Source organism: Hypanus sabinus, chromosome 3 (genome assembly GCF_030144855.1).
Source record: "Hypanus sabinus isolate sHypSab1 chromosome 3, sHypSab1.hap1, whole genome shotgun sequence".
Lineage (NCBI taxonomy): Eukaryota > Metazoa > Chordata > Chondrichthyes > Myliobatiformes > Dasyatidae > Hypanus > Hypanus sabinus.
The window spans coordinates 40680389-40699567 of record NC_082708.1 but is presented as its reverse complement, the minus strand read 5'-3'; the positions used below and the strand labels follow the sequence as shown (position 1 = coordinate 40699567).

At 37.0% G+C, this 19179-nt stretch overlaps 1 protein-coding gene across 1 annotated transcript in view; it reads left to right on the top strand.

The window, feature by feature from the left end:
- pan3 (poly(A) specific ribonuclease subunit PAN3) overlaps positions 1 to 19179 on the top strand; it is a 111486-nt gene that overhangs the window by 56261 nt on the left and 36046 nt on the right. Inside the window, exons 6-7 of the mRNA XM_059964139.1 lie at positions 16156 to 16403; positions 16704 to 16805. Of these exons, the coding sequence (XP_059820122.1) occupies positions 16156 to 16403; positions 16704 to 16805 (350 nt within the window). The remainder of the gene's footprint in view (positions 1 to 16155; positions 16404 to 16703; positions 16806 to 19179) is intronic.

Genomic DNA, 19179 nt, shown 5'->3' with positions numbered 1-19179 from the left:
ATTTTTCTAGAAGTCATAAAGTAGAGTTATTGTCATATGTAAAGTGCAATGAGAAACTTGCAGCAGCTTCACAGGTTCATACTCATGTAAGCATGTTCCCAAGAAAATCATTGATTACACAAATTATACGTATTTTTTATAAAGAAAAAAACACTATACTAGTGCAAAATGATTAGTAGTCACAGTAGAGAAAAAATTGTAATGATAATTAGGACTACCACTCCAACCAATTGGTTTGAGAATCAAATGCGTGAAAGCAAGCATCTTTTCTTTAACCTGGTTATGTAGCCTGAGGCTTTTGTACCTCCTCCTCGATAGTAGCTATAGAAAAAAAATTGAATGGCCCATTTGGTAGGGATCTTTGATGGATGTTCCCTTTATGAGGCAGAGCCTCCTGTAGATATTATATTGATGGTGGGAAGGAACGTACTCATGATGTATTGGCCAGAATCCACCACTCTCTGAAGCTTCTTGCATTCTTGTGCATTTAAATTGCCATGCCTAACCATGCTGCAACTAGTCAGGACACTTAGAGTTCAGTGAGAAGCTGAATTTCCTTAACCTCCTAGAAAGTAAAGACACTGGTGTGCATACCTTATAATAGCATTTATTTGCTGGGCTTATCTGATATGTTAATACCCAGGACTTCAAACCTGCTGACTCTGCCCATCACCAATCCCATAATGTAGACTGATGCATGTTCACTGTCTCTTAGTTTATAAACTGTAACTTTTGTAACCAGTAATTATTGTAAGATGCCTTTTTAATGCAGCAAATACTATAATGAACACTTTGATCTTGTGACTGCTTTCTGTAATGCAGTTGCAATATTTATTTGAAGTTCATCCCACTGTTAAAGTAGGTCCTTGTTAATTATAACAAAATGGGATATTAGAAACTCTTCAGAATATGGCATCGAATGTACATACATTTATGAATTGCCTTTCATTGCTTTTGCACTTCATTATACCATGTATTATCCAGTCAATTAAATACTTCTGAAAATTAGTTGTCATTGTAGCATAGAGAAATTTTCAATTACTGGAAAAGAACATGGATTAAGGGAATAGAAGCTATGTAATATGTAATTGATATACATTGTGGGAATATAAACAGGAAATGTATATTAAAATAGTAAATATTCTGAGTAGGGGAAGAAACAAAATCCACAATGTAAATACGCAGATGCAGTTTCAGACCAAAAGATATTTTATTAGGTTGAAACTTCACTTATTACATAATATCAGGATAAACAAGGGCCTGATGGGATATCCCCCAGGTTCTTGAGAGAGGAATGTGAAGAGATTGTTCAGTCCTTGACCAATATCTTTGTCCTCCTTAGCCACAGGTGAGTTCCTGGAGTACTGGTGAGTAGCTAATGTTCCGTTACTCAGAAGGGAACTGGGAATAATCCTGGAAACAGTATATAGACTGGTGAGTCGTGTGAGTCATGTCAGTCGTAGGGAAATTACTGGATAGAATTCTTCAGGTTAGGATTTATGAGCATTTGAAAATCCACTGTCTAATTAAAGAGAGCCAGCATGACTTTATACAGGGTAAGTTGTGTTTTATTAACTTAATTGAGTTTTCTGATGTGACGAGAGTGATTGATGAAGGTAGATGGATGATGTCTGCTTGTACTTTAATAAGGTGTTTGCCAAGGTCCCTCATGGGAGGCTCATCCAGAAGATTAAGATGCAAGGGATTCATGGTCAGTTGGATGTTTGGATTCAGAATTGGTTTGCCCAGAGAAAACAGGGTAGTAATTGAAGGGATTTATTCTAGCTGGAGGTCTGTGATTAATGGTGTTCCGCAGGGTTCTGTATTGGGACCTCTGCTGTTTGTCATGTATATGAATGACTTGAATGAAAATGTAGATGGGTGGTTAGTAAGTTTGCATATGCTACGAAGATTGGTGTCGTGGATAGTGTAGATGACTAGCAAAGAATACAGTGGGATATAGATCAGTTACTCGGTTGGAGAAATAGTAATTGATAGGGTGGTTAAGAAGATATGCTTGTCTTTATTAGTCAAGGCATTGAGTTCAAAAGTCAGGAAGTTATGTTGCAGCTTAAAACTCTAGTTAGACCGCATCTGGAGTATTGCGTGCATTTCTGGTCACCCTATTATAGGAAGGATGTCGGGGCTTTGGAGAGGGTGCAGAAGATGCTTACCAGGATGCTGCTTGGATTAGAGGGTATGTTCTATAATGAGAGGCTGGACAAACTTTGGGTAGTTTTCTCTAGAGTGGCAGAGGCTGAGGGGAGATCTGATGGAGGTTTATGAGAGGTATAGATAGAATAGACAGTCAGTATCTTGTTCCCAGGGTTGAAACGACTAATTCTGGAAGGCATGCATTTGTGAGAGGGGTAATTTCAAAGGAGATGAGAGAGGCAAGTGTTTTACATAGTGTTGAGTGCCTGGAATGCACTGCCTGAGGCATAGGCTTCTGTAACCTTTAAGAGGTGTTTAGATATGCACATGGATGTGAGGAAACTGGAAGGATATTGACATTGTGTAGGCATAAGGGATTCATTTAGTTGGCCACTAACTAAATGATTTGGTCTGGCACAACAGAGGGCTGAGGGGCTGATCCTGTGCTGTACTGCTGTGTGTTCTATGTTTACCTTGAAGCTACTCACCTTTACCACTACTGATCCCTTAATGAGGAGTGGTGTGTTTTTCCAGCTTGCACTTCCTGAAATCCACAATCAGTTCCTTGGTCTTGATCCAAGGTATTTTCCCAAGATTTTACTGCTTTGACGGAAAGAATATTTGCTTTTTACCAAAGCTTTGAGTAGATGGTGCTTTATATGTAGTTTGATTTCCAACGTCCTTTATCAAAAGTTAAGTGTATTTAATTCCACGTACTGTATGTTTGTAATAAAGGCTACTGAACTTCCATGACATATAGTATATTACAAGTCTTTAGTTCTGAAGTTGCTATATATCTGGATCTGTGTTTTTCGCTTGTTAACTAGCAGGCATAAATACTTTTGTGCAACTTTGAAATTGCATTTGGAAAGAATCTGCAAGAAAATCCTGATGCCCAATTCAATTCTTTCTTTTACTCTACATTTCTATTAGTATGATTGCAGAATTCAGAACAGCTCTTGGCTCTAACAGTCCTATAGCTGGACTACTTCAGCTGTGATATTTTATAATATGAGATGTATAACATGCAGTATTGTGCAACTATTCGGGCCACAGTTTGTAACTGGGTTTATTTTTCAGTATTCTTATAGTTTGAAACATGCTCATATTATGATAATTCTATAAAAATATCTTAACGTGGCAGCATATATGTTTAAACAGACTGCAAAGATTGAAGTAGCTGGATTTAGACATATACAATCCGACAAAGGTAAGGCTAAATGAAAAGGGCCATTGTTCTAATGATTACAGGTATCGCTACTCTTTAACTAAATACAGGTTTGAAACAAGCTGGTGGGTTAAATTTCATTTTTCTATAGAAGGAGTTCTTCCATTGTGAAACTATAAATAGAATATACTAGAAAATTTAAGCAGGTCAGGTAGTATCTGTGAGGAAGGGAGAAAAAGTTAGTATTTCTGTTGTAGAATGGAACTGAGCAAATTTTTAACAATAGACATGTTTAAACTCCCTGAGACAGTTGGGATGAGGAGATTGAAGGACATGTCTGATACTAAATTGAGTGGAAAATAAATTGTGCAGAAGACGCAGAGAGATGTAGATAGATTAATTGAATGAGCAAGGGTCTGGCAGATGGAGAACAATGTTAGTAAATATGAGGTCATCCACTTTGGAAGGAAAAAAATGAAAGAGCAGATTATTATTTAAATTGTTAAAAGAATTGCACCATGCTGCTATGCAGAGGGACTTGGGAGTGCTTGTGTATGAATCACAAAAGGTTGGTTTGCAGGTACAGCAGGCTATCAAGAAGACAAATGGAATGTTGGCCTTCATTGCTAGAGGCAAGGAGGGTATACTGCAACTGTACAGGGTACTGGTGAGGCCACACCTGGAGTACTGTGTGCAGTTCTGGTCTTACTTGAGGAAGGATATACTGGCTTTGAAGGCAGTGAAGAGGAGGTTCACCAGGTTGATTCCAGAGATGAGAGGGTTAAACTATGACAAGAGATTACTAGTCTCCAGCCCCTGGGCATGAATATTGAATTCACCACATTCCCTTCCCCCATCCCAGTTTCACTGTTTCCTCCTCCAGCTGCCTATCACCTCCCTCATGGTTCTGCCTCCTTCTACTACCCATAGTGCTTTCCCCTTACATTCCTCCTTCACCTCTCCTGTCTATCCTCTCCCCCACCCCTTGATCTTTCCCCTTACTGGTTTTTCACCTGGCACCTACAGGCCTTCTTCTTCCCAACCTACCCCCACCTCCTTTAAAGGGCCCCTGCCCCCTCCCTCTTCAGTCCTGATGAAGGGTCTTGGCCTGAAATGTTGACTGTTCTTTTCCATGGATGCTGCCAGACCCGCTGAATTCCTCCAGCGTGTTGTGTGTGAGGAGAGATTGAGTCACCTGAGACTGTACTCGCTGGAATTCAGAAGAATGAAAAGAGTTCTTGTAGAAAGACTTAAAATTATGAAAAGAACAGATAAGATAGAGGCAGAAAAGTTGTTTCCACTGGTAGGTGAGACCAGAACTACAGAACATAGTCTCAAGATTCGGGGGAGCAGACTTAGGATGGAGTTGAGGAGGAACTGTTTTTCTCAGAGAGTGGTGAATCTGTGGAGTTCTCTGCCTAATGATGCAATGGAGATTCCCTCAGTAAATATATTTAAGACAAGCTTAGGTAGATTTTTTGCATAGAAGGGGAATTAAGGGTTATGGGGAAAAGACAGGTAGGTGGAGATGAGTCCATAGCCAGATCAGCCATGATCTTATTGAATGATGGAGCAGGCTCGATGGGCTAGATGGCCTATTCCTGCTCCTATTTCTTGTGTTCTTATGATAGGGTAGTGAAGGAAGGGTGAATGGAGAAAATGATGCATTTGGAATAATGAAAGAGGAATGGCAGGCATATCTAATGGAAGCACCTCACTGAAGCATTCCATAGCTGTTGCCTGACCTGAATATTTCCAACATTTTCTGTTTGTATTTTGGAGTTCCAGATTCTGCAGTTTTTCAGCTTTGCATCTGGTGAAGCAGCATGAGGTTCCGAAGTTTGAATGAAAACCCTTTGTTGAATTGAGAGCACTCACTTCCTGTTTCTATTGTTAACCAGGTTTCTAAATGTCCAGTATTTCCTGGCGTATGATGCAAAGCCACAGAAGACAACTGCATTTGTAGTACATACAATAGGACAAAAAGTACATAGTAGCATCACAAATAAGTGTAAATTCTCTCTGCTTCAGAATTGCAGACAGAACTAAAATTTGAATACTGTGAAGCAATTAAAATTATTTACTCGTTACGAGGTTAATATCAAACATGAACTTTGTGTGGTTGAATTTTGTATGTTGTACAAAAACTTTGCATGTTCCAGTTTTCTTTCAATATTTTTGTGGAATGTTCTAAATACGACGATTTCTTTTGTTGCTCAAGTAATGCATAGTTCTTACATTTTTAATGATTTCACTGGGCAACAAAGATTTTGCTTCCTGAATACCTTTAGGTGTATCTTACGAATTTCAGGCTACTGATCATAAAAATCACCATGAAATTTCCCTATCATGCACCATTTTTTAATAAACTTTTGTTTATTATTTCAATTCATAATTCAAATCAATTAAAATGTTGCCTATTATGTAAGCTGGAAAGTTTCCTATCTTGTTCAGGCATGCTTAGGCAGCGCAGCTGCTGCATGGCAGGACAGGTTTTAGTAATAATTATTGGGTTCAGGACTGTAAGGATAAAATTTGCTATCACCAGGCACAAAAATTTCTATGAAGGATTTTGATATTTGAGACAGATGCTTTCCAGATGCCAAGATTAAGGAAAGCATTTTTGTTGGTCCACAATTCAAACAGGTCATCAATGACAGGCAATTTGAAGAATTTCTAGTGGGACTGGAGAAAGTCACATGGAAGGTATTCAAGGAAGTTGCTGAAATTTTTCTTGGCATCTACAGAGCACCAAACTATATGCAGCTGGTTGAAAGCATGCTTCAAGCATATAAAACCATGAAATGCAACATGTCACTAAAGATTCATTTTCTGCATTCCCATTTGGACTTCTTCCCTGCAAATCTTGGTGCTGTTAGTGATGAGCATGGTGAAAGGTTTCACCAGGACTTTGCAGTCATGGAGAAAAGATACTAGGGCAACTGGAATTCATCAATGTTGGTGAATTATTGTTGGACACTTAAGCGAAAAGCCTCAGACACTGGATACAAATGAAAATCATTAACAAAATATTTTTAACTTAGTTGAACTATTGCAAAGCATCAGCACCATTATGCAATTAAACGCATTATATTCAATAAAAGTTAATTTGTTGTTGCTCCAAATTCCTACGTGATACAAGTAGTCTGAAATTATATTTATGTTCATCTTCAAGCAGTCTATCATAGCCAAAAAAAAATCTTAAGGAAGCAACACTTTTGGGGAAAAAAACTTGTCCAGTGTTTTCTGTTTTTCCTATTTGTTTTTGTTTTGTTTCTCTATCCCAAATTAATTCTGCATAGTATGCGTATCATGCATGTATTTAGATTATTAAGGAAAAGATAAAATTAGATTCCTATTGTCAGCTCAAATATTCCCATTGTAAGTAAAGGAAGCCTTTAGTAGCAGAATTGGGTTTATTATCACCGGCATGTGACGTGAAATTTGTTGACTTAGCAGCAGCAGTTCAATGCAATACATAATAAAATAATAATAAATATGTAAGTAAATCAATTATAGTATGTGTATATTGAATATATTAAAATCATGAAAAAAAAACAAATGCTATGTATTTTTTTAAAGTGAGATAGAGTCCAAGGGTTCAATGTCCATTTAGGAATCGTATGGCAGAGGGGAAGAAGCTGTTCCTGAAATAGCTGAGTGTGTGCCTTCAGGTTTCTGTTCCTCTTACCTGATGGTAACAATGAGAAAAGGGCATGCCCTGGGTGCTGGAGGTCCATAATAGTGGACGCTGCCTTTCTGAGACACAGCTCCCTGATGATGTCCTGGGTACTTTATAGGCTAGTGCCCATGATGGAGCTGACTAGATTTACAAAGCTCTGCAGTTGCTTTCGGTCCTGTGCAGTAGCCTCCACATATCAGACAGTGATGCAGCCTGTCAGAATGCTCTCCAAGGTAGATCTGTAGAAGTTTTTGAGTGTATTTGTTGATATGCCAATCTCTTCAAACTCCTAATGATGTATATCCGCGATCTTGACACCCAGGAACTTAAAACTGCTCACTCTCTTCACTTCTGATCCCTCTGAGGATAGGTATGTGTTCTTTCGTCTTGCCCTTCCTGAAGTCCACAATCAGCTCTTTTGACTTACTGACGTTGAGTGCCAGGTTGTTGCCTGTGGCACCACTCCACTAGTTGGCATATCTCACTCCTGTACACCCACTCGTCACTATCTGAGATTTTACCAGCAACAGTTGTATCATCAGCAAATTTATTGATGGTATTTGAGCTATGCCTAGCCACACAGTCACGTCTATATGGAGAGTAGAGCAGTGGGCTAAGCACATACCCCTGAGGTGTGCTTGAGTTGATAGTCAGCAAGGAGGATGTGTTACCACCAATCTGCACAAATTTTTAATAACCTATTATTAAGTTTTATAATAACCTAGTCATGTGGCTTTCTGTATCGCTTCTTTATGTATTTATTGAAAATTTGAATGGTGCTCTTTCATCTGTCCGAGTCTCCTTTATTTCTATGATTCTTTGCCATTATCAGTTTCAGTTTCCTCTTGTATTTCCCCTGCCCTCCTCTCCATACCCCCTCATTTGCACATTCCTTTGCATTTCTCCTTTTGCATCTCATATTTCCCCATCTTGCTTCACTTCTACGCATATCACTCCCTCTGTTCAGCTTTTTCACAACTTGTTTTTTCTCACTCTATCAGCTGCACTCACTCTTCCTTTAGTCCCCTTTGCCTTTTACTTTTCCTTTACCTTCTTTCCACCTTGAATTTCTATTCACCCTCTTTCCTTGTATTTACCTAGTGATAACGAAATTACTACAAAGCCTGATTCTTACAGAAAATAATTACTGAATAACAACAAAAATGCTGGAAATATTCAGCAAGTTAGGCAGCATCTGTGGAGAGAGAAAAACAGAATTAATGTTTTAGGTCAATGAGCTTTCTTCAGAAATTAATATAATCAGTTCTCTTGAGTCCAGATTCCGACGAAGGGAATCGGAGACATTAACTCTATTTCTCCCTCCATGATACTCTCTCAACCTGCTGAGTATTTCCAGCTTCTTCAGATTCCTGATGAAGGGACTTGGCCCAAAATGTCTACTATTTACTCTTTTCCATAGATGCTGCCTGACCTGCTGAGTTCCTCCAGCATTTTTTGTATGCTGTGTTGGATTTCTAGCCTTTTCTGTTTTTATTATGGTGTATGTTCATTTGATTTAACTTTAAAAGTTCCAGTGGTGACCTAGTAGCAACATTATGATGCATATACACCCATGATTGGAGGGATGCAAGAAATGTGCTCAGCATTGGTTTTCAAAGTTCCCTTTTTGTGTAAGAAAATGTGTTCTTGCTATTCTATATTCATTGTTCATTATTATTCATTGTTCTATTATACCATGTTCAACCATCTATAAAGGACAACCAGAACATAAGCAAATTTAAGCTGCTTTCAAAAGAAGTAAATAGTTGGTTAAACTTAAATCTTTGGGGGAAAGAAATGCTCTCTATAATATTTAGGGGATTCCCTGAGGACTGTTGTGAGGTACTGCTGCAGATGAACAGAATAGGGTGGGTAGAGTATTTCCTCTTAGTATTGCAGTTTTGTTTTAGAATTTAGTTAACTGTTATGTGTACACCATAGTTGACTGTTATTGTGTAACATAGCTAATCAAGGGTGTGAGAGTTTTGTTTGGTTTGAGCCTGGTATGTACAGTTTTTTTTCCAGACTGTTGATTTAGGTTGAATTTAAATTACAGTGGTGCTGGATTTCTGACTTAGAAAAAAACATCAGTTTGATGTTTCTCTCATCTGCTGCACTCAGTTTCTGTGGCCAACCACTGTGTTTCTGGTCCTTGACCTTACCCATTTCTTTGTGTTGCTTCAGATGAGCTTGGCCAGCACGTCTTGAAATTCCTGTCTTCTGCAAATTTCTACTTGGGAGAGACCTTGTGACTCGTTACTATGCTCACTCTTGGCATGGTGTACAGATTGATGATCAGAAGGTTAAACTGTCACATCTGCCGCACCCTTACCTTTTAGTTTGGTTGTCCTTCGCCCAGTTTGATTTCTTTCACAGCCATTTCTGTTGCAGTTTAGTTCCTTAAACTCATTATGTTATTGACTGTTAGCATCCTGTTTGTTACCTTTATTTAATCATACACTGGGTTATATACCTACAAAGTAATCAAGTTTTTATTTGAAATGTGGTCATTACCCAATATGTTACTTCCTTGAGTAAAACACAAAAAATTCTCTAGCACTTAATTTTTTGGAAAGTGAGTCTTTGGAAGTTTAAAATGTGCTCTTTTCTACTGACACACCAATCGAGAAGATAGAATGTAAACATCTATAACAAAAAATATATTTTTAAAAAAAGTTAGGGTGCCTAAGACTTTTGCACAGTAATTTGGATTGTTAAAGCCCATTGTTAAAAAATCTGCTTTCCTGACCCATTCAGGTCTTTGACACCCATTGAGGTCTTTGACACCCATTGATTCTCATGCAATTTAAATAGCCTAGCAGAAAAATCAGAGGTGGTCAGCAGTGCTGATTGCATGGGTGACTTCTGCATTCTGCTACCTTCCTTGAATTCTTTTTGCAATGAAGTGGCCACTGTTCCAAACAATTCATGTTTATTTGTACTTGACAAGTGGTCATTGTTTCTTCATGGATTGTTCTATGGTTGATCCTTGTTTCTAGTTTGTTGCTTTAATTATTTCTGGTCAGATTCTGTTCAGATTAAAATCGTAATCAAATTTGCCATGTTTGTGACTGTAATACACAATCCCTTATTTTATTATGGACCTTTCTAGTGATGCAATATTGGCCCAGTCCTCTGCATAAAGTGGCTCTACTACATTGAGTGGCATGATATTTATTTCATTTTTGTAAATTGAGTGCCTGTTTCTATTCTTAACTCGTCTCTTGCAGAGGCTTCTATTGCCCATTCATTACTTCATTCCCTTTCTCCTGAGCCGTGCTACCCCGTCCTTCCCACCTCTTTTTGGTTTCTATCAGTTAGCTAGCTAGTACAAGAACAATTATTAATACTCTTGAAGCTTAAATATTGTTTTTAATTTGCACTACTTGTAAAGTTTTCCTGTCACATTAAGCCAGTACACTAAGTGGTTATTAATCCACAGCTGTCTTCTGTGATATTTGCCATAGCTAAAGATCTCAAAACAAACTTTGTGAAATTTTTGTCTTTCATCAGCATGTTTGTATTCCCTTAAGGCATAAGTCAGTTGAGCATTGTTGCTGTTCATTTAAAAAGAACATTCTGTGGCAGAGGGTACAGCTTTATGGATTGTTACAAGTGTATGTTTATGCCAGCTTGTCTTGCATACTTTACTTTTAGATATAGTTTTAAGAGTTTGCAATACTATTTCAGATTATTTATTTCATTTTCTCTGTGCTGGCTTACTTTTTTTTAAAAAGTCTACTTGGGTCCAGATTCTCTGCTCTTTCAAATACGTACACTGAATTACAAAGCTAGCCTACATTCTGCTTCTATATTATAGACAATTTCATTGTTGTCATAGGTTCTCCCTTTGTTTCGTTAGAATATCTGATTACTGGCTCATCAATTTATATCAATAGGTTTTCTTTATCTCTCAACATAAAGCTTTTCAATTTTAAATACTTAAATTCAGGTCTCATCTGCCTTATTTCTAATTTGAAAAGACATCTGTTTGCCCTATTGTGTCATAACAGTATAGCAAATTTATCCTGCATCTTATTTGTGGCCTTGACATTCCTTCCTAAAACATGATGCTGAACATCCTATGTATTCTAATTATTACATTTTATAGGTTCACCATAGGCTTGTTAAATTTTGAACCCCTTAACTCAATTCCTAAGCTTAGGGTTTCATGTGTTTTTTCTGTGTAAGAAATTCAGATTTCTGCATTTTAAAACTGGAATCACTCAGTTCTTCTATTCCAGTGCCATTTAGCTTATACATGCAGTTTCTTCAAAACGTATCTTATTTCACTCAACTCAGTTTCATTTGTTGTCTTTTGCTTAACTTATTAACCTCTTGAAATTGCTTATGATAATTGTTATACTTTATCACCAGTTAGTCCTGATGAAGGGTCTCTGCCTGAAACATCAACTGTTTTTTTTCATTAGATGCTGTGTGATCTGCTGAGTTCCTCCAGCATTTTGTGTGTTGTTTTGACTTAGAACATCTACACATTTTCTCATTCATAATCATAGTTTACAGTTGTTCTTTGGGAACTGAATGTAAATTTTGATATGTTTGCTAATGCAATTTGGGATCACTATCCATTAACAATGGTGCTGTAAAAGGGCCAGTAACAACGTGAAGGATCCCACCCACCCTGCTTATGGGCTGTTTGCTGCACTGCCATCAGAGAGAAAGTTACATAGCATCCATGTCAGGACCACCAGAATCAAAGACAGGTTGTTCTCCCAAGCAGTAAGACTGATCAACACCTCTACCCACTAACCTCCATCCACACCCTCAAACCCTGCCACTTCCTTTCACTTCTTGTCATTCACCTTGCGTACGGCCACTCCTTTGCCTAGTACACTTTATGGACATCCAACCAATATATGTATATAAGCTAACTTGTGTATTTATATTTATTTAGTTTATAATTATTTTTGTGTTCTTTATCTTGTGTTTTTGTACTGCAACAGATAGAACAATAATTATTTAGTTCTTTACAAACTTGTGTATTGTAAATGACATAAAATAATCTTAATCTTGAATTTTTACTTAAGATGGATCCTATCCATCTTTATTGTTTGTCTGTAAATGCATTCAGCATTTTATTTATATAATTATATTTGATCTGTTTGAGTCCCCATTCATTTTACTATAAATAGCTTTATCTTTTGAATTAATCCTAGAACTTACAAATTCCCACCTGTGCATTCGCCTCTCTAAGAAACTTTTGTGGATTTGTTTTGGTTGAAACATAGATGGTCCAGAACATTTAAACACTTGTGTTCACAATTTTTCTTGTTTATCAAGGCTTATTTTCTCTCAAATCTAATTTAAGCCTGCTTTTTTTTTCTGGCACCTGCTTCCTAAGTTCTGTAAATAGTCCGTTTTTTTTTAAGTGGATGCATGTAGGGTTAACTGCAAATTGTTAAGTGCTTGTCATGTTTTGAAGATAACAAGCATGTTTTCTGTTAAATATCTTTTAAAGAATGTGTATGGTTTAAAGTCTTTTAAATGAGCAACATTTCATATTGTTTAAATATTAGGGAATATCTGAGAAAGTGGAAGGGAAGAATGATTAAAAGAGATGACACTGATTATTTTAACTTTAGGTTTGTGCACTAAATTGAAGTATTTATTGAAGTGATTAATCTGCATGTGGTCTCCTCAGTATGCAGAAGACTGCTTCATGCTATTAAGTTGAAAATGCAAAAGTGACATGACTTACAAAGATCTGACTTTACCTGAATCCTTGTGTTAAACATATTTCAATGTTTTATGCAATTCATTGTTGACTGGATACAGTATAAATTGCATTTGTTTAATTATGGGGAGCGTTAGCATGAGTACTGTGCTCAATTCTGGTCGTCTCACTATAGGAAGGACGTGGAAACCATAGAAAGGGTGCAGAGGAAATTTACAAAGATGTTGCCTGGATTGGGGAGCATGCTGTATGAGAGTAGGTTGAGTGTACTCAGCTTTTTCTGCTTGGAGCGACGGATACAAGATAATGAGAGGCTTTGATTGTGTGGATAGTCAGAGGCTTTTCCCCAGGGCTGAAGTGGCTAGCATAAGAGGGCACAGTTTTATGGTGCTTGGAAGTAGGTACAGAGGAGATGTCAGGGGTAAGATTTTTACGCAGAGAGTGCTGAGTGCATGGAATGGGTTGCTGGCAATAGTGGTAGAGGCAGAAACGATAGGGTCTTTTAAGAGACTCCTGGATGGCTACATGGAGCTTAGAAAAGTAGAGGGTAAAGCCTAGGTAGTTCTAAGGTAGGGACATGTGATGCACAGATTTGTGGGTCAGAGGGCCTGTATTGTTCTGTATGTTTTCTATGTTTCCATGATTATTCAATGAAATTAAATGAATTGTAACAGGTATATGTAGAACATTTATAATATGCTTAGCTATTGAAAATAGAAAGCAGAAATATGTTTGAGCACTGTTCTCAAGTACAAACCTTGTATAACCTGCTTCTGCTTGTATAAGCAAAACACGCTTTCATCTAAAATAAGTGTTGGGGACCTTGGTGGTGGCATTGAGAGATGGTAAAAGGCTGTGTTGAAGTTCCTGTATTTGTAGGCAAATGTATATATTAAGGTTGAAACTATCTTTTCAGAATACTGAAGGGGTAAGAGAAAGATGTGATTGATGTTGCTTCCTTGCAGTGGCAAAAACATGAGGAAATAAATGGCAACTTTCACTTGTACTGCCATTCAGTAAGATCTTGGCTGATTTTTTATTTCTGGGGTCAGTTTCTTGCACTAAACCTATATCCTTTGATTCCTATAAAAGCTAACCAAATTGATGTGTCTCACAGATGTTATATATTCTCTCAGATACAGTGGATTCTGGTTATTAATTGGGTCTTCAGTTAATCGGGACAGCCACTTATTTGGGGCCACTCTTAAAGAACAAAAACTAATTGAGAAAATAGCCAGTATTCTCTTTGTTTATTTGGGACATCATGTCAGTTAATTGGGATATGAGACTGTTGTGGAAAAGTTTCTAACTACCATCAGTTGCATGTACTTGTGTGGTCATTAGACTGCACTGTATGTAGAGTGAACAGATTTTAAAATAGCATCAGTTGCATGTATTGTATTTGCGTCAGGAGCCTCAGAACCCACACCACCAGGCTCAGAAACGGTTTATTATCTCTCAGCCATCAGGCTCTTGAACCAGTGGGGATAACTTCACTCCACTTGCCCCATCATGAACTGTTCCCACAATTGATGGACTCTCTTTCAAGCTTATTTCATCTCATGTTCTTGATATTTATTGCTTATTTACTTATTATATTTTTTCTTTTGTATTTGCACAGATTGTTGTCTTTTGCACACCTGGTAGGTTGTCATTTTTGGTGCAACCTTTCATTGATTCTATTACGTTTCTTGGATTTGTGTGTATGCCTGCAAGAAAATGAGTCTCTGTTGTATATGATGACATATATGTATTTTGATAATAAATTTACTTGAACTTTGAAAAGCGGAGATTTTTGTCACTGATAGTTGGTGAGAAATGAGTAGAAAGACAATTTGGAACTGTTGTTTCAAGCATTCAGGCTTGGAGATGCCAGAAGCGTCTGGGAGTGAAAATGAAGCTATTTCACTACTTCAGGTTAGGAACTATGAAGAATTTTAAAGTATTGACAGTTATCTTGAATGTACAATAAAAATGAAGATCTGGTGGTTGCAATCGTCAAAAGCATTGTAAGAAGGCAGTCCCTTATCTTCTATAGATGTCTGCACTAATTTTGTTTATTTACAGTCATTCACAAGAACATGGCAGCATACACTGGATGAATTCCTTCATCGATAGCTGATAGGAACTAATATACTGTTTTATAATACTGTAGTGGTATTGGCATTGGGGTATATGGGATGTCTAGGGATGGGTAGCACCTCTGGCCTTGTCGAGTCCCAGACTTCTGAGGTTGAGAGAGTGGAAATGCCCAATGCAAAGGCTCTTCTACTTTAAAAATTCTCCTGCACAGGTTTCCTGTCATCATATAACAATTGATAACCACCAATTTGTTCGGTATTTTATATCAGTACACAAATTATTACTCAGTTAAGCAGAATTTTTTCTTTTTGATCTTTTTAACTATTTTGTGTAACTTCGGCTATTGAAATTAAAATAGGCTAACTTAGATTCCAATGTGTCTCAATTAACTGGAATCAACAACATTTCCTTCGTACTTTCGACTCCCTTTTTTTCCTGAAATTTAAGCTATGTTTGATATACAGTAACCTTTTAATATCTGATGAAAGGTCATCAGCCTTGGGTCCTGTCTGTGATGCTGAAAATTTTCAGTGCTTTTATTTTATATTTTGGACAATTTCAATATTTTTGACCTTGCCCATTTTCTTACACTGTTACAGTGAAGTTTAATGCATTATTCATTTAAGGATTTTACAAACTGGTGGACTTAAAGTTGAGTTCAGCAATTTGAAATCATAGTCACATCTTTACTTTCCAACCCACCACTGTTAGCAATAGCGCATAATCTGGGCATATCTTTTTTTTTCTTGTCCCTTTAGTCCTGAGTTGCTTTATCCTTTAATTCTTCTGCTTGTCTATATGAGTATGTTCCTTGATCAAAGTGAATCAGTCTTTTAAATTCACTTTTTTTTCTTTCCACAAATGGTTCCTGTGCTGCTGAATATTCTTACCAAACACTTTATCATTGTAGTTTGGAACATATCCGACACCTCCAGTTAGATGCATACTTAATGCTCTTTTTCATAATTTTGCATTAAAGGCAGCTTAATTTTATCTTTAGTTTGTGATGCAAATAAATCTGTTTATTTTTCCTTCAAAAATTGTGATGGTTGCAAAAGATCAGTATGAAAACAGGTCTGTTTTATACTTTTGCATGATGGTTGTCTTGGAATTTCCATCTATGATAGTCAGCTTTGTAATTTCATCAGGAATTCCAACATTGGAAAATCTCAGAGGACTGGAAGAAAGTTCATTATACATAATATGTTTAATGTAGCCAGTAATGAGCATAATTTTTAACATGTTCCCATATTTTAAAAAACTTTTTTCAAGGAATTTGTTGGTAAATGCTATGTTCCGTATTAATACTTGTTTCTATCTGCTATATAGTAAGACTGTGCTGAAGATAATTAACAAAGGTATTGGACTTTTCAGGAATGTCCTTATCAGCTGGATCGTCTCCTCTGCACTCTCCAAAAATAACTCCTCATACATCACCTGCCCCTCGAAGAAGGAGCCATACTCCAAATCCAGCAAATTTCATGGTAGCTACTAGTGCCTCTACACCAGTGTCTGATGCAGTCTCTCAGTCTTCATCTTCTGGTCAGGTGATACAAAAAGAAACTGTGGGAGGGACAACTTACTTCTATACTGACACAACTCCAGGACCTCTTCCAGGAATGGTGTGTAGATACCTTTTTTTTTCTCTCTGTTAAATACTGCAAATCAAGTGTTTGCACTACAGCAGAAAGTGAACTTGGATGGGATATTGGTAAAATGAAAGCAAATTGCTCATTTTATTTATTCTGTAGAGCAAGTGCAAGTTAAAGTTTTAACAACTAATTAGATTAAGTAAACTTTTGTATTATATTTTCTGCCACAACTGCAAAATACTCAGAATATTTAAAATATTCAATATTTTTGTATGCTTTGCAGATATAGTGAAATTTTACAGTTGATTTTCAGGTTTCTTTGTTTTCCAGGTATTTCCAACATATATTTATCCTTCATCTGCACCCCATGTTGCTTATATGCAACCCAAAGCAAATGCACCTTCTTTCTTTCTGTCCGATGAACTCAGACAGGTAAATTGAACATACTCTTAACGTAGCCTTATGATTTTTAAAAAATATATGCAACCCTAACTTTTGCAATAAACCGAGCAAATGCTTGATATGTAAATAATGCTGTTTGTGTCAGCGTGGGTGAAGAGCTACAATAGGTTGGGATGTTTTCTTGAAAAGTTGAATGGAAAGAGCTGGTCAAATACCTGACCCTCTTCTGGATACAATTTGGTCATCTGATATAAAATCAAATTAGATCGGATAGTACTAGGTTACTGGACAGTCCAATAATAAAAAATGGATTATAATGCCAACTTTTAATCATTTTTAATTTAGAAAAGCATCCAACATCCATGTCAAAAAAATGTCTACCAGTTAGCATTGAATAAACAGTCTTGAAATAATTATCTGTTTATAAGGCAATTCAACATTAAAATGTGAGCTAATATACAATGGATCTCAGGATGCTTGTCATGGTTTAGGACTAAATTTTCAAAATTCTCATTGAAATTTATTTTGTTTGCTCATAAAAGTTGGAAATATTTTTTTTAAAGTAATATTTAATCACTGCCCACTGTATGAAATTGCAGTGTAACTAAAAGTGTATTGAATTTTAATATTCTAAATATTTTTGTTTGTTACAAACCGGCAATATTAACATAAACTCGATTTAGAATCATGAACTATACTTTCTAACTTGTATATTGAATGTAGAGTCTTTAAGATTTGATCAGTTTATTTTTATAAGCCTATCATTTTTACAATGTGAGTATCATGAGCAAAGCTAATGTATTTCCTACCTTCAACTGTCTTAGAGAAGTTGGTAAGGAGCCACATCTAAGAATTGTAAACCTTCTGGCGTAGCTAATCACAGTGCTATAGAGCAGGAAGTTCCAAGAATTAAACTCAGCAACAATGAAGAAAAGATCAAACATGAGGAAATCTGCAGATGCTGGAAATTCAAACAACAACATATTTGAACAACAAGAAGAAAAGATGGTGTATTTCAAAGTGGGGATGGTGTAATACTTCAATACAAATAATGATGTTCTTCTCTGCCTGTTGACTTTGCCTATGTAGCATAGTTAAGTTCATTTTGAGGATGCTTCACATAGAGCACTATGGTGGAAGAAATGAATGTTTGGCATGATAGATGGTATGTCATTTTGGCTGGCTGTCTTGTTCTGAATGATGTAGAGCTTCTTGAGTAGTCTTGCCCTCCTCCAGGCAATAAAGAATATTCTGTCATGCTCAGTTTTTGCAACCAGTAATTAACCACCTTGTAATATCCAAAATCAGCATAATCATCTCATCTTCTTTTGGTCTACATTCTATTGTTTTTATTCTTTCCAGCCTTCCCACTTGTCTTCTGTTTGAAACATTTATATTCTAATGTTGCTGTGTAATGAGGAAGGTGAGCAACATTAGGTCTGTTTCTTTGTCCACACACACTGTCTAAATTTTTTGCAGCAGTTTCTGCTTTTATTTCTAGATTCCTTGTACTCAACATGCCCACTTTCATGTCAGTGAACCTCAGTCAATCCCCTGACTTCTAATGTTAGAATGAGGTCTGAGTATTATCAGGTGACAGACTTCGGAGGTATACTTTACTGCTCCTGCTGATGGTTCTCATTTCTCTCAATGTCAGCAAATCAAAAGAGCTGGGCATTGACTGCAGGAAGGGGAGTGGTGCACATGCACCTATTTAAATTAAATTCCTAGGAGTGAGCACCACCAGTAGCCTGTCCTGGTCCAACCATGCAGACTCCACAGTCAAGAAAGCTCATGAATGCCTCTACTTAAGCAGCTAAAGAAATTTGGCATGGCCTGTCAATCCTTACCAACTTCTTTGCTGACGTGGTAGGGCAACTGTTCTCCCTATGATTACAAGAAGCTTAGAATTATGGACACAGCTCAGCACATCATGGAAACCAGCCTTTCCTCTATAGGTTCATCTGTACTTCACACTGCCACAGTAAAGCAGCCAGCATAATCAAAGACCCTACAAACTGTGGACATTCCCTCCTGATACAAAAGCCTGAAAGTGCATACCGGCAGGTGCAAGGACAGTTTCTATTCTGCTCTTATCAGGTTATTGAATAGTTACCTAGTACGATAAAATGGAGTCTTGATACTGAAAATCTGCCTAGGTTATTTTATTGCATGTTATTGTCAACCTGCACTGCATTTCTTTGTAGCTGTTCACTTTATTTTGCATTCTGTTGTTTTACCTTGTATAACCTCACTGTACTGGAATAAATTGACCTGTATGAATAGTATGCAAGAAAAGCTTTTCACTGTACTTCAGTGCATGTGACAATAATACACCAATTCCAAAAGGCTTAATATCCAGAGATTCATCAGGAATTTAGTATGCATCATGTTATGGAGAAAA